The sequence below is a fragment of the Gadus morhua genome, chromosome 4 (assembly GCF_902167405.1).
Source record: "Gadus morhua chromosome 4, gadMor3.0, whole genome shotgun sequence".
NCBI lineage: Eukaryota > Metazoa > Chordata > Actinopteri > Gadiformes > Gadidae > Gadus > Gadus morhua.
The window spans coordinates 25,424,788-25,443,987 of record NC_044051.1 but is presented as its reverse complement, the minus strand read 5'-3'; the positions used below and the strand labels follow the sequence as shown (position 1 = coordinate 25,443,987).

The following is a 19,200-nucleotide window of genomic DNA, read 5'->3' as shown; positions in this document are numbered from 1 at the left end:
TTTGCTTTACACTACCAAACAAAAGCAGCTTAAATAGCAAAATAACCAAGTTAACTCTGTGTAATCAATCCCAACGTCTGTAACGTTACGGTCTGAAAACCAGGGTCCACAACCTGTGTTCACGTTGGTCCATTTATCTAACGTTACAGAATAGCAAATTATCTATATAATCGCCAAAATTTCGGTAAATATAACCATTTGAACCTCTTAAATTTGAAACTATAGGGCTTAACGGGTGTTCTTAGTTAACGTTACAGCGTCACTAACTGTAACGTTACCTTACTTATATTGCCTATTACTTTAATGAAAAACGTTTTAAGGGCCCTTGTTTTTACTAACATTTGTATCGTTAAATACTCGAGTTACTAGAAACCAAATACTTACATTTAAATGCAGAACTTAAATCGCCATTCTCCGCCATCTCCAATGATTGAGTACGCAATGAATCTTGGGAGGGATACGTTGGGCCGTGAAGGATCTTGGGATACGTTGGGCCGTGAAGGATACAGCCGATGCATCCTTCAAATCCGGGAAAAGAAGGCTGCATTCGTAGGCCGCATTTGAAGGACCCTTGGAATTGGGACAGCACTTGGCGCGTCGCTGTGACGCAATCTGCGTCGACGCATCCTTCGAATGCAGCCTTCGAAGGATGCGTCCTAGGAATTGGGACACAGGCTGTTTCTGAAATGTTATACTACATACTACATACTGCATACTGACACAGTATATACTGTGTGCACTACATACTACTCCCCGCCATAGTATGCAGTATAGTATGCAAGTATGACAAGTATCATGCAGTGCACTACACAGTCACATGACCAAACAATTGTGACGAATTTGACGTGTCAGACTGGCGTGGTTTTCGAGCCGGCTCTCCCCTAAATTTACGCATATATATATATTTTTTCATAGGCCGATATATTTTTTTACCATTTTGAACATTTTCATTTTTTACCATTTAACATGTCGCACTTTTCCATTGTTAAGTCTAACAATGAGGCAAGGAGGCGCAGGAGAAGGGCACTGCTGAATAAAACGGCAGTTGCGGTAATATTACAGCAGCAGGAGGCGCGCTATGTAAGTATAATACATAAATTAGAGATAAGTTAGCAGTGGCTTTATTGGCTTTAACCTGTTAGCTAGGAATTTATGGACAGAAGAACAGTTTGATATTATTCTGCCTTAAAGCAGTAAGACAGGAGTTAATAAAACCTCAGTGAGACAACACAAATAACAACATTTTAATCAAATATAGTAAAACTATTTGTACATGCATATAAATGAAAATGGATTTAAATAACAGAGTTTTCCCTTCATTCAGGTTGACCTTAGGGGTCAGTATTGTCAGCTGAATGACAAAACCCAAGCTGTTTCCCTTTTTTTTTGGTGACGGCGACCTAAAGAAAGACTTCCGTCTTTCTAGGGAGTCCGTGAATGCCCTTGTGGAGGCCCTGGTGGATGAGCACATCCATGGCTGGGGGAGAGAACTGGAGGTGGCAGTTTTTCTATACTGGCTGGCCAGTGCCACCTCCTACAGAGTGGTCTCTGAGGCCTTTGATGTGCCTCTTTCCACCGTCCACATGATTGTCCATCGGGTTGCAAAGGGAATACTGCAGATCTACACAAAGGCTGTATGTTTCCCGTCTGAGGCTGAGCTGGAGGTCATCGGAGCGGGGTTCGCCCAGCTGGCTGGTTCACCTGCCTTGAACCGTGTGGCTGGGAGCATTGACTGCAGCCACATTCAGACCTGCAAACTCTGCAAAACTCAGCATACTTTATCAAAAATCAATGTCTAAACATCCTTGAGGCTTATAAAAAATATTTTATTTACAACTGTCACAATTTGGGGTGTTCCACAAAGCCGGTTTTATCACATAACTGGGTAAGTTAACGGGTTTGCTGTAACCCTAGGTTTTCCGTTCCAAAAGGATCACGGTATGTTAGTTGCTATAGAAACATATGCTCTGAATCAAACCTGGTCGGAGCAGGTTTTGCGCAGGTTAAGTTTGAAACATAACCCGGTTTTGGGTATTTAAACCGGCGTTCACTGTAGATTTCATGTGTTCACAATGGCATGCCCTTTTGATGAGAGAACTGCTGATATCGGCGCACAAATTATACGTGCAATCCACCGGGAGCGATTGATAAGACCACGGCTCGACATCTTGGCATATCAAATGACTTTTTGCTGGAGTGGAGAGATAGGCCTATAGATTCTCGCGCAAATCTTTAATATATTTAAATAGCCTTACATAGCCAACACTACCAATCGAGGACCTGGCCTCAGTTCACTCCAGACTATTTGCGTAGCCCTCCGTTTTTTGAAAAGGTAGTTTATCTAGGCTATAATGTTGGAGAAGCTGAGCACATCTCAGTCCTTTCAGATGACCCATCCAAGATTTGTATCGGCCTCCTATCATACAAAGAGCAATATTGTCTGAGTACTATGCCGAGAGGCACTTACAACACAAAGTATGAAATAGTCCTCAGTGGAGGACTATTTTATACTATAGTCTCTCTTTTATACTATAGTCTCTAGTGGACTTGCATCCACTGGAGAATGTTTGATCGTTACACGCACTAATCCATCTTGATCTGTGAAGTTGATGAATTGTCACTTTTAGGTTTTCTACCCAGTTACCAAAAAATAAACATTTGGAATAGTATGCACTGTGGCAAGCACATGGTTTGCATGTGTTACTTCGAAGGCAAAAAATATATAAATACAAGAAAACACAAAAACCTACATTCAACCAGTGTGGTATGGCCCCTGACTCTCTGAGGAGGTATACCTCCAGGTACCCCCTCCATGCCAGGGCGCCCTGAATTTATGTTTATTATTAACAGCTCCTCCACCGGGGTCAAGACAATTTGAGGGCAAGATCCAGTCTGCCGACTGTCGGCCTTTTCACGATTGGCTTAAAAAAATTAAAAAAATCGTGCGGGTCGCGAACCGACCCGCACCTTTGCGATCCGATCCGTTCCGCACCCTGCAGTGGAAACGCGCCATAACTAACGCATTTACGCGGCCTGCGATCCGCTGCCAGGCTTTCGTTCTCCGGGTTGCAGAGGCTTTAGCGTTCCCTTTTCTTGTGATATTGTCCTTCTCCTCGTCATAGCTCTCCAGGGGAACCTGAAGTTCCATTTCATTGAAATAAGCTGCCCGTTTCGCCATTTCGATCAGGGTTTCCATGATCCATACATCACGTCTTTTTAGGTTTGGCGTGGACGCGCACAACCCTGTGTTAATCAACCCCGAGTTGATTGAACTAGTGCATAACCGCTGCTGTGGAACCGAAAACTCTGGGTTAGTCGGCACAGGGTAAATCAACCTAGAGTTCAGCGTTAACTCAGTGTTTGTTAAACCTCCGTTCGTGGAACACCCCTCTGGACGAGTGTTTCGCAAGCTCTCTTGCGTTGTTTAGCTGCATGCAGCATGCGCATGTGTGGATGCGGATGCGTGGTAGCAAGGCGACCGTCTCATCCAATGGCGAGCTCAGTTGGCGCTGTGTGCTTCAAGATTCCGAATGGCCCAGAGAAATGACAACTATAAGAAAGATTCTGAAGCAAGTGCTGAGATTCCGATTGGCCCAGATAAATGTCAATTATAAGAATGATCCGATAATTTTTCGCAATTCTGGACCCCCCCCCCCCCTCCCCAAAACAAAACTCTCCGGTTCTACACGATTCACGTGAATGACCAAATTGAGCAAGAAAACGGCGATTGTCGCCGAAAAGCGACAAGTTTGCAGCTTTGCACATTAGAATAAAGCCTCCTGGGGAATACAAGGAGGATTATCATAATAGAAAGTTGTTCCATTCAATTCAGCTGCAGGCCATTTGTGACCATAAAGGGCGCTTCCTCAATGCTTTTGTTGGCCTTCCTGGCTCGGTCCATGATGCCTGGGTGCTCAGGTGGAGCTCTGTGTATGTGCAGCAGCTGTACCCACCACCTGGGTGGTGCATCATAGGCGATGGAGGCTATCCTTGCCTTGCTACCCCCATCTGCCTGATGACCCCGTTCCGGGAGCCAGTACAGGGCCCCGTACAGGCCAGGTACAACAAGCACCTGTCAAAGGCAAGGTGTGTTGTGGAGAGGGCCTTCAGGATGATGAAGACCAGGTGGAGATCCATCTTTCTGAAGGCCCTTGAGGTAAAGAAAACATAATACATACAAGTGTGTGTGTCAATGTGCAAATGCTTATGAAATTTAAATGAGCATAAAATGACAATATGAGAAAATGCTTGTATTTCACTGTTATTCAGTAGCTTTCCTTGGCATGCAATATCTGTCTGTTACAGATTAGTTTCTATTTTGTCTTATGTTGAATAAGATACTCAAAAGTAATTAAATGCATATTTTAAATACATCTAATTTAAAATACTGCCCATCTCTGCACATAGGTAAAGTCAACCTTTGCCCCAGTGGTGGTGTCCTGCTGTGTCTTCCTCCACAACTTGTGCCTATCAAATGGAGACTTTGTGGAGCCAGGAGACTTTCCACAGGATCTCCCCGACAACAATGAAATGCAGCATGCTGTGGAACCAGGGGACAACATCAGGCGCAGACTGGCTGCTGCTGTCTCTGCACCAAATGCCTGCATAGATGCACTGAGAGATCATGTGTACTGAACATGGTCTGCACCCTGGAGACTCATTTGTAAATAGTTAAATAGTATACCTGTATATAGTTCTTTGCTTTTTCCTAGTGTTGTCTTTTGTCTGTGTATGCCCCATGTTCCGTCTTTTGTGTTTTATTAACCTTGTCCTGTCTTACTAACAATTATATTCACAACTTGTTCAATAAAAATGATTTGTTATAACTAAATTATTTTCTAAATTATATGAAAGAGCAGACATGAAATGCTTATTTAAATGTTCCTTTATTTCTTTTGTAAGAATACTTTTAGGACATCGAGCAGCTTGTCCTCCCTAGCCTTGCTCTCCCTCTCTCGTCTTTCTTCTGCCTCTTTCATCTCCCGATACCGCCTGTCCTCCCTCTCTTGGTTCTCCTTCTCTCTTCTTTCTTCTCTTTCCAGCATTTCCTTCTCTTTCCTCTCCTCACGCTGCAGCCGCTCTCTCTCCTTCCGATCCTCTCTTTCCATCGCCTCTCTCTCTCGCCTTTCTTCTCTTTCTATCTGAATTAGCTCTCTTTCTTCCTCCTTCTCCTGGATTTCCTTTAATATTTCCTGCCATTCAGACTCCCTCTTCCTTTTGCCCAGATTTGGGGTACTCGGGTGCACTGAGGGAGGAGAGACCACTGCCACATCCTGGGCGGATGAGTCCACTAGTACGGGAGGACTTATTGATGGCCTCCCGCCTAGTGCCTCATCCATTGGCCCATACCACTTCCAGGATGCAGCAGTGGTCTCTCCTCCCTCAGTGCTCACCCCTGTCCTGGGTGCTTTCAACTCCTACAAAACAACAGAAGCAAGCAAGCAGACTAATGACAATAATCATAACTATGTAGTTCTGTGGAAAAAGTAACAGACATTTCCATGACATCCTTACCTTATATTTTTGTTTGAGGTTCTCCCATTTCCTTTTAATTTTGGTGGCCTCCATCTTCCCCTCTAGCCCCTGGACCTTAATAAATTCTCTACAAGAAAAGGGATGAAAACTAAACAGTTCTTTGACTACATGCAAAAGATGTAATGTCTAACTAAACCAACTTACTCGAACCCCTTCTGCGCCGCATTCCTCCTGCCCGTGAACATGCCCTCATTCGTAGATCTCCAACTGATGAGAGCTGCAGTGTCTACATCAGTCCCTACAACAAGACACACTACTCTTTTAGTCTCCGTGCTATTGGTATTGCCGCAACAGAAGTTAAATCGATAGCGATATCTGACAAAACCCGGCTGCTGTTAGCTGTGACAGCTTCATTCCAGAGATGGAAATTAACTTTTTTGCCCACCAGCCACTGTGGCAGGTAGATTTAAAAATCTACCAGCCACTCATCTTTTTTACCAGCCACTTTTTATATGCTATATATTTTTTAATATATGCGTACATTTTAAACAATATAATAGTAACAATAGATAAGAAAAGTGTTTTTCATACACATCAGTTGGTGTTACGATGACAAGTTTGGGGATAATTCATCTATACAAAGTATTTTCATTAAAAAACGAATTGACATATTAATAATAAAACAACATGCATGGCTACACCATCATAAGTCAATAGGAACATTTGATTTTTTGTATTTACATGTGACTGCATACAAATGTGTCCACACAGACATGGTAACTAACGTATGATAGTAAGCATTATATGCCCTTAACACTAATATTCAGAAGAAAATATGTGTGGAATTCAGTCCAATGCTGAAAATATATCTGTGGCATTCAGTAGGCCAATGCTGTGGTAAAGTGTGTAAAGTATGACCAAGTGTTTCTTTCTGTTCAATAGATAGAACTTTATCAATCCCCTGTAGGAGAAATTTGTTAATGTTTGTCCCTATAAAACAATAATGGTAAAATAATAAATACAAAACACGACAGTAACTGAGTAGGTCAAACCGTCCAATCTGAAGGCTCTACTTAACCACTCCCCCTACTCACTTCCACCAATGCGAAGCGAACAGAACTGAGTAGGGAAGGGCGTAGCCTAACTAGTTTGTGAACGACCCAGAGAAACGCAACTCAAATTCAATGTGAACATATATGAGGCTTTAATAAAATCCCGGACGATTTTGAAATTCCGACACACATTTTTTAAAAGTGTGTCAAAAAGAGGGCATGTCCGGGCAAAAGAGGACGTCTGGTTACCCTACGTGTGGCGTGTGAGCGTGTGCATTGGTTGAATTGCGTGTGTCTCACGCCGAACGCGTGAGACTTGAGAGCCCTGTTACCGATATTATCCCGGATATTGACAGTCGCAGTTCAGCAAAAGAGGCGTAGAGGAAGAAGGGGCCCGGATGTTGACAGTAATGGTTGTGGAACTGTGCAGTGCCGTATAACGAATGTATTAGATATGCACATTTGATCGGACCTGACTGGAAAGTATTACCCGCCACAGTGGTGAAGTGACACAATTCACCCGCCAACATACAAATCCACCCGCAAATGGCGGGTGGCGGGTGTTAATTTCCATCCCTGCTTCATTCATTAAAGCTGATGTATCGTATATATTTGCCATTTGCCGCATTCGCTGTCGGTTGAGCCATTTGTTCAGTTAACAATGAAAAACACACGATTACAAATGCATACGAAAGCTTATCACATCAAAATAAACAACTAATACTTACATTTATATTCATCGCTCGCATTTTCCGCCGCCATTATTCGAAATGTTCAACGTTTTTTTTCCAACGGTGCCGCGTTGCATTATGGGATACAGTATCCGACGTAGTGAGCTCTGGATGTATACTAGGAATTTTTGCCCGATTAGTACATCATCCGGGTAACTGTCACATACTGCAAAAAAACATTTTTCGCGTACTGCATACTACTTACTACTTTTACGTCACGATCAGTATACGAGCAGTATGTAGTATGCCATTTCAGAAACGGCCACAGCCATATGGCGAGTGGATAGTGCCAGGATACCCTGGAGAAGGATAACAACGTGTGAAATGAACGTGTGGAGAAGCTACGCCGCCGCCGTGTGGAGAGGATATGCACACCGCCGCCGTTGGGACTGGGGTTCGATTCCCAGTCTATATATATAATTTGTACTTCATTATTTTCTGGTATTAATCTATCCAATGACTTGTTGATGAATAAGTTGATGACATTTTATAAAAAACGTTAGTTTTTATGTGTCAAAAAGACAAACTGTTTTAAAACAGATCTCAAAAATGTTTTCATGATTGTATGGGCGTGATGTCACTTCATAGGGCAGAGGGGTATTCCACAAAGCCGGTTTTATCACATAACAAGATCTTCTTCTTCTTCTAGTTTAGTGGAGGATCATAGTTTTTCCCCATATACCGCCACCTACTGGACTACTACACAGGAGTTTGTGACAAGGACGTTGGCAAATGATACTTTAAATCATAAAAATAAATTAAAAGAAAAAACCAAACTAACGAAACAAAATAAACAAAATAAAACAAACTAACAAAAGAAATGAATAAATAAAAATATAAAATAAAAAATATATATACTTAAGGTTAAATTCTTCTAATTAGGTTAGTATCTTTTAGCTAATTTATCAGCAATTTCATTGCCATATATTCCATGGTGGGCTGGAATCCAACAGAACTGAATAACTAAACCAAGGCTTATAATATTTAAAAGAAGATGCTTTACCTCTATCACCAAATCTTCACGTATTGAATTATCTGTTATAAAACTTAGTATCTACAACCCATCTAAGAGCGGTTATTATTGTGGCCATCTCGATTGAGTATACTGATAAAGTCACCCACTCTATATCTAGCTTTTTTTATTGTAACACTTCAAATCCTATTTCTTACACATGCAGCCATTTGGACACCATTCTATGATAGCTGATAACCAAGGTACACACTGTAATATTATAATCAAGAGGACATACAGGCAGTTCAAATAAAAAGAGATAGAACTTTATTGATCTGGAAACTTCATAAATATGTAAGATTGCTCCATATAATACCATAGTAACATAGTAAACGTGCTTAAGAAACAGATTCCTTCCAACTAACTATTTACGAAAAATGCAATCAATAATTTATATAAAAGTAAATGTTTACATATCTACCAGCAACGAAGTTGGAGTAGCCTACCCAAATAATGAATTGTAATACACCAACATTGTCAACTGTCATACATAGCTAACCATAACCCTGTCATACATAGCTAAACAAGCAAATGAAAATGAAATACCTACCAACGCAACTGAAATGTTAATATTAGACAATTAACAATATTTTGAAAATTACGTAGGTCTCCCATAATCATTCAGGTAATCAATACGTCCGTGCCTGTTACAGCTATTTCAATGATATGTGTGTTATATATCCGTGTTCAACGCCATTCATGTTAAGTAAAAGGACAAATCTCAGACTTTGGAAGTTAATGGAGTTAATGGAAGTTAATTCGGAATTTAATTTAATTCGGAAGTTAATGGAGCCGTGCACTTCAAAATAGGTCCATAGCAAGGAGCCGTTTGTTTCAGTACGACTCCTTTCAGCTGCCCACCCAACATAAACTGCTAATAAAACGCTTGAGGAGGCGTTTTGAAAAGAAAAACTTAAATTTTTTTAGAACAGGGTAGAAATATAATTATGAGCCTTTGATTGATATCCAGACATTTTTTGCGGAGACACAATCCTGTTCCCCACTTGTATTGGAGTGGACGGCGATATCTACTTCTGGGCCACATGAAATGACGGACCCCCGTCCACTGCCAGCTTAAACAGCTGCAATACCAGGCTTGGCCTCTGAGCACTGGTGGATTGCGGAAGTGAGCGCCTATGGCCGTGTTCCAATACCCGTACTTCCATGAGTACACTTAAAGGAAGTACACTATCTGCACTATCCGTACTCACTTGAGTACGCTAATTCTTCAGATGTGAGTGCTGTTCCAAATCGAGTACTCTGTGGTGCATTTACCGGAAATGACGATCACGACTGCCGCCGCGGCTCCTCCCCCGCAATAAACATCCCGCTTTGAACGGTGAACTCTTTACGCCTAGCAGCTATAAAAAGCTATAAAAACTACAAAATGACTATTAATGCAGGCTTTGTGGAAAATACGCCGACTTTGGCTCAGCCTGGCTCCGCCTCTTCCGATACGTAGCTAAGATGGCTGCCGTTGAGTAGTGTCCTTCGATCCACACTTCACGATTAGCCCATTTTGAGTACGGCATACGGGTCCTTGAAGTATACTTATTTTCGCCGGATCTGAATTGGAACGTACTGCGTACTCAAATTTTGAGTACGCAGTACGGACAGTACGGGTATTGGAACACGGTTTCACCGAGCATGCATCGGAGGTGGCTCGTGTGTGCTTGCAATCGCTATAAATCCCAGGATGCATTTCGCACTCGCAGCAGTACGATGGCGGACAATATGGAGAAGACGCACAACTGTAGCTTAAGTTACTCTTAACTTTTATATATATTTATATAATATATAATATAATAATAATAATAATATAAGATAATATATAAATATATATATATAAAGTCGTGTGTGTACAGCTTATACACATGACAGGACACGCATATCTTTAACATTTTTATTCATTCAGAATATTAACATACTATTTGAAAATGAAAGAGGCTGGGATTTTGTTTTATATCATTTGTTTATATTGTTCAGTAGTTATATGCCTACATGAGGCCGTAGCACAGTTAACGGACGAGCAGAGGTGGTGACGTCATCGAGTCCGCTGCTGTTCCAATTGCAGGTACGTACTCGCGTGCTCGCAAGTCTGTGCTTGAAGTACAGACTTGCCAAGTAGGCAGTGGCGATCTTAGCCCTTTGGGGGCTCCAGGCGAACAGTAATTTAGGGGCCCCTGCATCTACCGTCAATTGTACCTTATGTCGCATAATGAGATACTCCATACAAGGGATGAACAAAAGTCACTATCCTTCTTTCATGCAAATGTTAATTATCTATTTACAAATTGAGAATAACATACAAAACAATAAGATTAGTTATGTTGACACATTACACTGACTGTTAACCTTATGTCATCATTTACCTGAGGGTTTCCAGTAGGTCACAGCAGCTATATGCTGTGACCTACTGGAAACTTACTGATAGCTGCTTCCAGCTATCAGTATTTTTCCTGTGCTCTTCAGACCTTTCATGGTTGATTAGATGCATTGCAAGGTTATTCCAGTGTTTAAACCCTTCCTCACTCAGTTGTTTTTGTTTTCCAAAAAGGCAACAACAAAAGCAAAAAACACGGTCTGCACTTTCACTAGACTAACCAAGACCTGTTCACCCTCTCATCATTTTCCCTTACTATGTAATAGTATGCTTTTGTGAATCTGCGGCCCTTGGGCCAGAATGCTTGGTCATCCACTAGAATATGTGTGCGCCTGCCCAAGACACAGCAGCTTGGGCCAAAGTGCTGGGTCATCCACAAGAATATGTGTCTTGCAGTCATTGTTATCGTTATTGTCAATTATCAATTTCAATAACCGAAGTGGAAGAAGGAGAATGAGCAATATTCACTACCAGTTGTGCATCATCTCCGTCAGTTTGTTGACACACGTCATTAGCATCGCTGCTGGCTGAGCCAGAGCCACTTGGAATGAAAGGAGCAGTAACGTGACAGCAAACGACGTTGAGGGCTGCTCTTGAGCCGCCGACGGTCCCGCTAACACTGCGGTGGCTGTAAAAAAGCTGGATAGCTTTGGCAGCTTTGAAAGCAAGTCCTGCCTTTGGTCTTTCTTCTTATTTTTATCTGACCCGCTTCCGTAAGATCGCTTCATGTTTCACTCGATTTATGTCTCACTCGATTTCTCTCTCTCTCTCTTACCGCTTACTGTTTTGAATTTGACATTTCTGCATACGCGTGATGAGCGTGATGCGCGTAACATGGAATAGTCCATGTAGTGCGGACTGAAGGGGGGTGCACACGGAAAGATCGTCAAAATATGAGTAATTAGACATCCCGATGCTATTATTGTGAAGAGATTTTTATAAAAATAATAAATATGGGGACAAAATATATGCATTGGGGCATTTTGGGGGCCCCCAAAAACCTTCTATGGGGCCTGGGGCTCCAGGCAAATGCCTGGTTTGCCTTATAGTACGGCCCGCCCCTGCAAGTAGGCCTACGTACTTGCAAGTCATCGAGTCCGTAGCACGCGTGCTAGGAATTGAGAAACGGCCACGGTACAAACAAGGACAACGTAAAAACGCTCACGTTACGGTTGCGCTGGCTTCCGGGTGCCGGGGGCTGCGGGAGGACCCGACAGCCGTTTCTCAATTCCTAGCACGCGTACTACGGCTCGATGACTTGCAAGCACGTACTTGGCAAGTCCGTACTTCAAGCACAGACTTGCGAGCACGCGAGTACGTACCTGCAATTGGAACAGCAGCGGACTCGATGACGTCACCACCTCTGCTCGTCCGTTAACTGTGCTATGGCCTCATTTAGGCATATACTACTGAACAATATAAACAAATGATATAAAACAAAATCCCAGCCTCTTTCATTTTCAAATAGTATGTAAATATTCTGAATGAATAAAAATTGAGAAGATATGCGTGTCCTGTCATGTGTATGAGCTATACACGCACGACTTTATATATATATATTTATATATTATCTTATATTATTATTATTATATTTGTTACAACCTGGCTCAACGGTTGCAACATTGAAGGGGAGGCCACACATGGTCTTGGATGAGCTTAATACATTTATTAAAGAATACCGTGAACAAACAAACATAACAGAAACTAAGGATCGGGCTGCAGGCCAGGAAGAGAGAGGAGTCACTTGATCGGGGCTGCTTTATAGGCTCCTGAGCCCAGCCTGCTCAGGTGAGCTGCATCTCGTTAGGTGATAATCCACCAACCAGCAACCTGCAACACAGAACACACCAGAAGCAGCACCACCACCACAAGGCAACCCTGTGACCGTCACACTCCCCCCCATAAGACAGGAGTTCTACCCTGTACATTCATAAAGGGCATAAACTCCTGTACACTGCAACAGAATACACACTTTCAATTTCACTTTGCGAGTATCGGTGCAACATCGAGGTGATTTATCGGATTTCTCAACTAACACGCATGGAGATGCCCAACTGGAAGAGGAGGGTACTGCAATTTGATTGTCCAACATGTAGTTTACTTCACGGTCCAATATTTTCCTCTTCTCTTCAGAGACTCAGAGTTCTTCAGACGACCATGCAGTACAGAATCATCTGGAACTGCCACCTCCTCTCCCCCACCAAAACCTGATTGCATCACTGTACCAGCAGACAACACTGGGCTCACGTCAGATGGAGTGTGTGAACCCTCAGATTCATTCTGGGGACCTTCACGACCATAATATGGTTTCAGCAGATTTATGTGGCAAAGTTGGTTTACTTTCCTGCGATCTGGAGTGGATATTAAGTAGTTTAGTTCACTGAGTTGACGTTCTACAGTATATGGACCCTTAAATTTAGCTTGAAATGGTGACCCCACAATTGGTAGCAAAGCCAACACTTGGTCACCCTTACTAAACTGTCGTCTCTCAGAACATCGATCATACAAACGCTTCATTTTTCCCTGTGTTTTTTCCAAGTTCCGTTTTGCCAATTGGCCAGCCATGTAAAGCCGGTATCTGAACCCGTTTACATACACTCTCAAATTGGACGGAGGTTCCTCTGTGTACCACTCATCTCGAAGCACTGCCAAAGGACCACGTACTCGGTGACCAAAGACCAAATCGTTTGGACTGAATCCAGTACTTTCTTGACACACCTCCCTTGCTGCTAAAAGCAACCATGGCAGACTTCCTCCCAGTCCCTCTGCATCTCTGTACAATAAGCTCGCAATAAAGACTTCAGAGTTTGATGAAAGCGTTCTAAAGCTCCTTGGCTTTGTGCATGATATGCAGATGCTTGACTATGTTTGATGTTAAGTTGCTTTAGAACTTGGGAAAATAAATTTTAAGAAAAATTTGACCCTTGATCGCTCTGAATAATCTTTGGTATGCCGAATATTGTGATGAACTGAGTTAAAGCCTTAACTACAGATTTGGCTGTAATTGTACGCAACGGATAGGCGGCAGGATAGCGTGTAACCTGACACATGACAGTTAACAAATACTCTGAACCAAATTTTGACTTCGGCAAAGGTCCAACACAGTCAATTATTATGTGTTCAAATGGGTTATCCACTGCAGGGATTGGAGAGAGTGGGGCAGGCTTAATTGTCTGATTGGGTTTACCTGTAAGTTGACAAGTATGACAGCTCTTGATATACCCTGCCACATCACGCTTAAGACGAGGCCAAAAGAAATACCGCAGAATGTGACAGTACGTTTTCTTAACTCCCAGATGCCCAGTCTGGTCATGAGAACACTGCATCACTTTATTTCGATACTTAGTTGGTGTTACTACTTGGTAGACTGGATCACCAACACCATCCATGCCCTGTGGGACCCACTTACGGACCAATTCCTCATTCTGCAGAAAGTACCCACTAGCTGCACTCCGAGCTTCAACGCTAGGCCGCACCTGATCAAACAGTTCACTCAACGAAGCATCCGCCTGTTGTTCAGTGATAAGTTCCTGCTGGGAGATAGACAGAGAATCAGGTACATGCAAATCCCTCCCACAGTCCAGTTCTTCATGGTCAACAGCAAAATCTTGAGGTTCCGAATCTTTCGCCGCCATTGCCCGTGTCACAGCACAAGCGGTAAATACCTCAGGGAATTCAATCTTACAATCAGCTGGGTTATTCATCAACGGAGTACATGTATCAGGTGGGGCACCATCAACCCAGCCATGATTGCCAGCTAAATCATTACCAAGAACAACATGGACTCCACTGAGTGGCAAAGCAGGACGAACCCCGAGGTGGACATCACCAGTCACAAAGCCACAAGCCAAACTAACTTTGTGCAAAGGAACACTGAGAGTCTCTAAGCCCATTCCCTGCACTAGCAGACAGTCACATGTGTCAGTGTCCTGAGAAAACTTCAAAACAGAAGATAATATGAACGAGTCCTTTGCTCCTGTATCTCGTAGAATTTTTACTGGCACTTTATCCCTACCACCAGACACAGATACAAATCCATCCGAGACAAATGCTCCAAAACCAGAAAAATTCCCATTTCCAGTTTTAACTGCCTCAAGAACTTTATCAGAAACAACTGGAAGGTTCCTAATTGGAACACTTAAGGCAGCTGGTTTAGGAAATGCATTGCCTCCTCGGTTAAATCTGCTCTTCAGCCAGGTGCAATCCGCTTTCCAGTGTCCTCGCTCACGGCAGTAATTACAAACATCATCAAAGCCACCTGAACGTGAACTACGGTTCGGCTTTGCAGACTCCGACCACGACATTTTAGCAGAGCGGCCAATGTTCTTAGCCTGCACATCTGGAATACGGCTTCTCCCCAACTTTCCTTTTCGAGCCATAATATATTTATCTGCCAGAATTGCTGCTTCATTAACCGTTTTCACTCCACGCTCATCAATATGAGTGGCAACTTCCGATGGAAGACTATCTTTGAACTGTTCCAAAACAATGAGATCACAGAGATCTTTAAATGTAATGACCCCTACTGCTGAACACCATCTATTGAAATGTTTAGACAACTCTCTTGCAAATTCCACGTTGGTCTGTTTATCAGCCTTTTCCCAGGACCTGAAGCGTTGCCTATAAGCATCTGGCACCAACTCGTATGCTCTAAGAACTGCATCTCTTACAGTGGAATAGGTCTGACACTCCACTGCACTAAGAGCGGAATAAGCTTCCTGGGCTTCTCCGGTGAACACTGATTGTAACATAACAACCCGGTCAGTTTCAGGCCAACCTCTCATATCGGCTACACGTTCAAAAAGGATAAAAAACGTGTCTGGATCTTTCTCGTCAAACTTTGGTATAAGACGCAAATTACGAACCACATCAAACCCTTTTACCTGTGCTGTAGCGGGTTCTTCAGACGATCCTGAACCCTCAGCATTACCCACAATCATTCCTGCTTTAATAAGGTCTAATCGGTACTGTTGCAACCCCAATTTTTCCTTTTCCAAAGACTGTTTTAGATGTTCTTTCTCCATCTCCACATTTAATTTATCCTTTTCCAAAGAATATTTTAGATGCTCTTTCTCCATCTACGCATTTAATGTCAACAGCAGCAGCTCCTTCTGCTGCTCAAATGTTAGACCTACAGGAGGAGAAACAGACTCAACCGCAGCATTACTTTGTACTGTGGCTGGCAACACACCACTCTCAATTAAAGAAGCCCTCAATGCCCCTTTAATTTCCGCCTTTAACTTTTTATCCCCAATGTCAACACCATAATGCTCCACAAGCTTCAAAAGTTGGTCTTTTGTGCAACTATTCAAAATTGCCTCAGTGGGAGACTGAACAAAACTACTGACAGAAGCCATGACAAGACTGTTGATTATTGGGATGCAAATAGAATTGGAACTTCCCCACTGACTGCCTATCCAAAACTAAATAATCCTGACCCTAGTGTTCATGCAGCTTGCGGTGGGTATTTATGCACTGTAAACCAGCCGGTTTGAAAGGCGACCTGCAAGCAGACAACCCCCAAGATACTTCGGACGTGCTCCCGAGACAATTGTCCGAAAACAATTGACACTAACCACGTTGCCACAGCACTACCAAAAGGATTAAACAAACGAAACAAAAATAATTCACGCAACCCAAAGGGGAAACGCAACTGAAGCCTAACAGGGGAAGTTCAAATTCAATCAATTTGAATGATTGGACAATCAACTGTTTAGCCTAACCTGAGCAGATTACCCAATGAAAAGCTCAATCCCCAACCATGCACTACTGATCCAAAAAACCACAAAGGAGCTTCAAAACATATTAACTAGTGCACCAATTAACTGATAGAAACACCAAACAAAGATCAAGACTTACCGGCCTCCCCAAAAACCAGTCAAAACTATCAATAGTTTTACCATCGTGGAAAAACTCAAATTGGTCGGACGAGCCCCCATATGTTACAACCTGGCTCAACGGTTGCAACATTGAAGGGGAGGCCACACATGGTCTTGGATGAGAATAATACATTTATTAAAGAATACCGTGAACAAACAAACCTAACAGAAACTAAGGATCGGGCTGCAGGCCAGGAAGAGAGAGGAGTCACTTGATCGGGGCTGCTTTATAGGCTCCTGAGCCCAGCCTGCTCAGGTGAGCTGCATCTCTTTAGATGATAATCCACCAACCAGCAACCTGCAACACAGAACACACCAGAAGCAGCACCACCACCACAAGGCAACCCTGTGACCGTCACATATTATATATTTATATAAATATATATATAAGTTAAGAGTAACTTAAGCTACAGTTGTGCGTCTTCTCCATATTGTCCGCCATCGTACTGCTGCGAGTGCGAAATGCATCCTGGGATTTATAGGGGTTGCAAGTACACACGAGCCACCTCCGATGCATGCTCGGTGAAACCATAGACATCTTATATGATAGACGGAGCATCGAATGCTACCGCCTACTGGCACTGACGCGACGCGGGGCCGCCATCTTGGAGTGGTCATCGGCTCCACTCAGTGTAATCCGTTTGGCTGGAGCAATGAACTGTCAGCGCATTTAATTAATCATACCTCACTGAATACCACTGATTTTCATGCGGTTTTTTGTCTTACGTGTAGCTAAGATAAAAGCCACATGGTTTGGCATGTTTTATTATTCAATACCAATTATACCAATAGTACGGTAATGTTAAATCTTACTTGTGAAAAGTAATCCCCCGATTCCTATTGTGGATGGTCCGCCGATTTGAGCAGGAATACGCTGAACAACAGCCCGGCATCCTGTTTCTGCTGCTGTTGCTGCTCCCGGTTGACCACTAAGATGGCGGCCGTATTTCTCTCGTCCCAGCAGCCAATGCTCCGTCTATGGCCGTTTCTCAATTCGCGTACTTGTGCGTGCTCGTGTGCTCGTGGACTCGTGAAACGTCATCAGTCGTTGCCCGAGCACTGTTCCAATTCAAAGCACGCATCAAGCGAGTACTGTCGTAAAACCCGGAAGTGTTCTTGATGCGTGCTCGATCTCGCCGTTTCACCGAGCATGCATCGGAGGTGGCTCGTGTGTACTTGCAACCATAGACATCATATATGATAGACGGAGCATCGAATGCTACCACCTACTGGCGCTGACGAGACGCGGGGCTGCCATCTTGGAGTGGTCATCCGCTCAACTCAGTGTAATCCGTTTGGCTGGAGCAATGAACTTTCAGCGCATTTAATTAATCATACCTCACTGAATACCACTGATTTTCATGCGTTTTTTTTGTCATACGTGTAGCTATGATAAAGGCCACATGATTTGGCGTGTTTTATTATTCAATACCAATTATACCAATAGTACGGTAATGTTAAATCTTACTTGTGAAAAGTAATCCCCCCGATTCCTATTGTGGATTGGCCGCCGATTTGAGCAGGAATACGCTGAACAACAGCCCGGCATCCTGTTTCTGCTGCTGTTGCTGCTCCCGGTTGACCACCAAGATGGCGGACGTATTTCTCGCGTCCCAGCAGCCAATGCTCCGTCTATGATGCTATGGCCGTTTCTCAATTCCTAGCACGCGTACTTCGGACTCGATGACTTGCAAGCACGTACTTGGCAAGTCTGTACCTCAAGCACATACTTGCAAGCACGCGAGTACGTACCTGCGATTGGAACAGCAGCGGACTCGATGACGTCACCACCTCTGCTCGTCCGTTAACTGTGCTACGGCCTCATTTAGGCATATACTACTGAACAATATAAACAAATGATATAAAACAAAATCCCAGCCTCTTTCATTTTCAAATAGTATGTAAATATTCTGAATGAATAAAAATTGAAAAGATATGCGTGTCCTGTCATGTGTATAAGCTATACACACACGACTTTATATATATTTATATATTATCTTATATTATTATTATATTATATAAATATATAAGTTAAGAGTAACTTAAGCTACAGTTGTGCGTCTTCTCCATATTGTCCGCCATCGTACTGCTGTGAGTGCGAAATGCATCCTGGGATTTATAGCGATTGCAAGCACACACGAGCCACCTCCGATGCATGCTCGGTGAAACGGCGAGATCGAGCCATCGAGCAGGCATCAAGAACACTTCCGGGTTTTACGACAGTACTCGCTTGATGCGTGCTTCGAATTGGAACAGTGCTCGGGCAACGACTGATGACGTTTCACGAGTCCACGAGCACACGAGCACGCACAAGTACGCGAATTGAGGAACGGCCTATAAGATGTCTATGCTTGCAACCCCAATAAATCCCAGGATGCATTTCGCACTCGCAGCAGTACGATGGCGGACAATATGGAGAAGACGCACAACTGTAGCTTAAGTTACTCTTAACTTATATATATATATATTTATATAAATATATAATATAATAATAATAATATAAGATAATATATAAATATATATATATAAAGTCGTGCGTGTATAGCTCATACACATGACAGGACATGCATATCTTTTCAATTTTTATTCATTCAGAATATTTACATACTATTTGAAAATGAAAGAGGCTGGGATTTTGTTTTATATCATTTGCTTAAATTGTTCAGTA

General features: G+C 42.8%; 1 protein-coding gene across 1 annotated transcript; it reads left to right on the top strand.

Annotated features, from left to right (window-relative positions):
• Nucleotides 1-922: 922 nt before the first annotated feature.
• LOC115542905 (putative nuclease HARBI1) lies at nt 923-4,831 on the top strand. The gene is made up of 4 exons (XM_030355397.1): nt 923-1,080; nt 1,325-1,742; nt 3,764-4,156; nt 4,408-4,831. Exons 2-4 carry the CDS (start codon nt 1,356-1,358, stop codon nt 4,633-4,635), a joined length of 1,008 nt encoding a protein of 335 aa, XP_030211257.1. The 5' UTR covers nt 923-1,080; nt 1,325-1,355; the 3' UTR covers nt 4,636-4,831.
• Nucleotides 4,832-19,200: the final 14,369 nt, after the last annotated feature.

Excerpts from the sequence above, each read along its gene's own strand:
- LOC115542905 (XM_030355397.1), top strand. The coding sequence starts at position 1,356 with ATGACAAAACCCAAGCTGTTTCCCTTTTTTTTTGGTGACGGCGACCTA. Across the intron at positions 1,743-3,763 it reads GGAGCATTGACTGCAGCCAC|ATTAGAATAAAGCCTCCTGG; the intron begins ATTCAGACCTGC and ends GCAGCTTTGCAC. Across the intron at positions 4,157-4,407 it reads TCTTTCTGAAGGCCCTTGAG|GTAAAGTCAACCTTTGCCCC; the intron begins GTAAAGAAAACA and ends CTCTGCACATAG.